The sequence below is a fragment of the Poecilia latipinna genome, unplaced genomic scaffold (assembly GCF_001443285.1).
Source record: "Poecilia latipinna isolate Pla-1442-1.1 unplaced genomic scaffold, P_latipinna-1.0 Scaffold261, whole genome shotgun sequence".
Lineage (NCBI taxonomy): Eukaryota > Metazoa > Chordata > Actinopteri > Cyprinodontiformes > Poeciliidae > Poecilia > Poecilia latipinna.
The window spans coordinates 14,418-18,373 of NW_015112877.1; the positions used below are offsets into that span (position 1 = coordinate 14,418).

General features: G+C 43.5%; 1 protein-coding gene across 1 annotated transcript in view; it reads left to right on the top strand.

Moving 5' to 3' along the window:
* Positions 1–1,933: 1,933 nt before the first annotated feature.
* LOC106947900 (phenylalanine--tRNA ligase, mitochondrial-like) overlaps positions 1,934–3,956 on the top strand; it is a 45,752-nt gene continuing 43,729 nt past the window's right edge. Inside the window, exons 1-2 of the mRNA XM_015033206.1 lie at positions 1,934–2,006; positions 2,287–2,555. Of these exons, the coding sequence (XP_014888692.1) occupies positions 1,934–2,006; positions 2,287–2,555 (342 nt within the window). The remainder of the gene's footprint in view (positions 2,007–2,286; positions 2,556–3,956) is intronic.

The following is a 3,956-nucleotide window of genomic DNA, read 5'->3' on the forward strand; positions in this document are numbered from 1 at the left end:
TGTGTGTGTGTGTGTGTGTGTGTGTGTGTGTGTGTGTGTGTGTGTGTGTGTGTGTTATGGCGGTGTGTGTGACGGCTGCCAATCCTCCGTAACGGCGCCACACACTCATCAGGACAAACAGAACCAGGAGGAGAGCTTAACAACGGAGGAAGACGAGGAGGAAAGGAAGATTTCTAACTGTGACCTCCTGACCCCTGGCTCATTAGCATACAGACCGCTTTCCCCGACTGCTGATTGGTCCGACTCCGAGGCCAGGATGTGAAGCAGGAAGTCAGTTTGTGTTTATGTGCACAGACCATTTCCAATCAACTCAGGTGATTCTGCTCCCTCTGTGTGTGTGTGTCTATCAGCAGAACACACACACAGATTTGGAGGCTCACATTACGCCCTCTCCTCCTCCAGCTCATTATTCCTGCAGATTTCTGCTCAACTGATCAAACAGAAACTTGATCATCTTCCTGAAGTTTCTGTTCAAATTTAAAGTGTCAGAAATGTAAAAACTTAAGCATTTAGAGGAAACAGACGCTCCTGCCAGAAAGCTGCTTTATTATCATAAAATCACATCAGTCGTCATGGTTACATTAACTTTTCTGCAATCTTTAAACAAACTTTGAAATTTGAGTTTGGAGCCTGTGGTAAGGCTCAGACCCACCAGTAGATGGCAGCGTTCGCTATGGCAGAACTTCTTCAGTTACTTAGTTTCCGTCTCGCGTTTAACTCGTCAACTCTTCGGAAAAGCCGAAAATCACCTCAAACAATTGTAAAAACCTTTCTGGGAAATTTAGGAAGTTAATTCTTATTTTTGCTGTTTCCATTAACCATTTCTGATTTAATAATTCAAATTGTGAATAAAAAAGTTTTATGGATTATTGAGGAGTAAAGAAACGCCTCGTCTGCTATAAAAATGGCTTCATTTGGATAATTTTCCACTGGATTCAGTTTAGGACATTTATTTTCTTATAAATGAATGAATCAGTTAAAATCTCCGTGTGCATTTACTCAGGTCATCCTTCAGCGGGCACTCTTTGGTCTGCTGTCATTAAACTGGAATGGTTCAGATCCTGCTCCAGAACGGCTTTATGGTGTTTATTAATACTAAGATCTGCCGGCGGCGTTCCCCAAGGCTCTGCTCCCAGACCACTTCTGTTCAGTGTCTACACGGTCACTTTGCTCAGATTGTTATTATCTATCCTGATGACACTTTGCCTTTCTGTCACCACATGACCATGGCTCTTCACAGTCGCAGACTGAGTGTATGAGTGAATGAAACGGTCAGGATTTCTTTATTTACTACAGAAAAGATTGAAACAACCAATTCTGGTTGCAAAAATGTCAAGGAGGTTCAAGACTGAGTTAGACTCATCCATCAACTGATCCATCTGGTTATTGATCCATCTGGTTATTGATCCATCTGGTTATTGATCCATTATTCCGTCCTTACCGTCCGTCTCACTAACAGTAAGGTTCAGCCAGCCTTACTGTTTCAGCAGGAGTTTTTATATTTCACTCACTTTAGTGGCTTTTATTCCTGCTGAACAGTTCGGTTTCCGTTTGATCCAATAAAAGCTTCTAACTGATTTAATTAGATAATCTTCACATCAGAACCTTGAAAGGCTCCGTCAGTTTTTCGTTCTGTCAGCTTTTTGTCAGTTTTAGTTCCTGGCGGGTCTGCAGGAAGCAGGTTTGTCTTGATTAGTCTTCGTCCCTCTGAGACAAACCGTCTTCCTCTCATCTCGGTCCCAGGCCGAACTCGCCTGAAATCCTTGGATTTACCCATAATCCTTTATTCCACAGAGTGTTCGCCCTCTGCTTTGACCCCCCGCAGTGCAGCTGAGGAGCTTTAGTTCTGAAAAAATCAGAACCCTGCTGGAATATTGTTCTGCCTGAGGCAGCGTGATGGACGGCGCAGCAATAAGAGCTTCATTTAGATGATATGAAGTCGCCGACTGGCGGCCATGTTGTTGATTATAACCTGCAGACTGGAGCGCTGAGGAGTCTGGGTCAGGGTCAGAGTTCGGGTCCATAGGTGCGGTTCAGCATTTGCTACATCAGAACTTATTTACTTAATGTGTTTCCGTCTCTGCTTTAGTGGACTAACATTTTTTGGGAAAGTCCAGAACCGCCTAAAACGATTTTAAAACTTTTTAGTGAAATTCCTTGAAGTCAAGTTTTCTGTTTCTAATTCGATACTCAAAAAGCATCAAAACAAAACGGCTGGAGGTTTTGGCCTGAAGGCAGAAGATGCTTAGAAACTTGTTGGCTTTAAGGAGCTAATCTGAACATCAGCTGGTTCAGAAGTTAAAGTGTTGAGGTTAAAGGTACCACAGAAGAAGAACAGTGGTGAAGTGGTTTTGTCCTCAGGCCTCCTGAGTTTCTGTGTTTGTGTGTTTTCAGCGGGTGCTGGGAACAAACTGGGCTGGGCGTTCGGTTTGGGTCTGGAGCGTCTGGCCATGATCCTCTACAGCATCCCGGACATCCGGCTGTTCTGGAGTCGGGACGAACGATTCCTGAAACAGTTCAGGGTGGACGACATCCAGACGCCCATCTGCTTCCAGGTACGGACACAAAGCGGCCGGGAGCCTCCAAACGGTCCTGCCGAACCTTTCCTCTGGGCATTAGACTGAGATGGAGGCTGCTTATGTCAGCGCTGTTCAGGTCTTAATGTTCCCTGGATAAAAACAGGTTTCATGCAGCATTGATTTGTTTTGTATTTTATTACTTCATTTTCTTTTCTGATAAAACTTCTTTAGATTTATGACTTCTTCCTCACCGTCTTTATCTGATCACTGTCGTTAAACTGAGACAGGAGAGGCTGTGAAGTTCCTGTTCACCAATCAGAGACGGTTTCCGTAACAAACTGACCGTCCTCTAAGGATCTTAATATTAATGTTTTATCACTGTTTAGCTGCACATTTATCTCCTGCAGACATTTGGAGGAGTTTTCATGTTGCATTGTCTGACTGATCTGCTGAATCTCTTGGTTGTTGATCAAACACCAGCTAAACATGATGTTTCGTCTCTGTGAAGGAGAAATGTTGATCAGTACGAAAACACCAGATCAGGTGAAAACACATCCATCAGTAGAGGTTTCCAGTTTGGACCAGACGGACCCCAAAGCTGCTAGACCGATCCAAACCACCAGCCTGCTAACTACCAAACCACCAGCCTGCTAACTACCAAACCACCAACCTGCTAACTACCAAACCACCAACCTGCTAACTACCAAGCCACCAGCCTGCTAACTACCAAACCACCAGCCTGCTAACTACCAAACCACCAGCCTGCTAACTCCAGATCATTTCTGTAATTAACCCTCCTCCAATAGCTCATAAACAAAAGCTTCCTTTTCCTAACCAGACTTTGAACCAACATACAAACTGAAACTGTCCCACCAACCAATCACCTCGTTCCCAGTTACAAACCAGTCAAACCAGCCCAGTGAACGAGATAAATCCATCCTTTATGTGATTTTAATTAAATATTAAAGTTTTGCTTGGTTATCTAAACATACACATCCACAACATTAAATCCTAAACCCAGTAACCATAAACTAATAAACCAGTTAACTAGTCCTACATTTCAGTTTAGCTAACAACCAGTGCTAAGCTAACTGTTGCTAATAGCTTATCAACTCAACCAGAAGATCAATCCACTTCCTGCTGATGTAACCAATGAGCAAAACTTTCAGTTTTTCATCCAGTCATGTTGAGTTTCATCCTTCACAACAAACCAACCAAAGCAGCGAGACGGAAAGACCTGAGAGACGATTGGTCAGGAACATTTCACACTGGTTGCTAGGACAACACAGAGAAAGAAAGGCCGGGTATTTAACTAGCCTACCAACCAGTAACCAACTAGTTAACCAACCAGTAACCAGCCAGTCAACCAACCAGTAATCAACTAGTTAACCAATCAGTAACCAGCCAGTCAACCAACCAGTAATCAACTAGTTAACC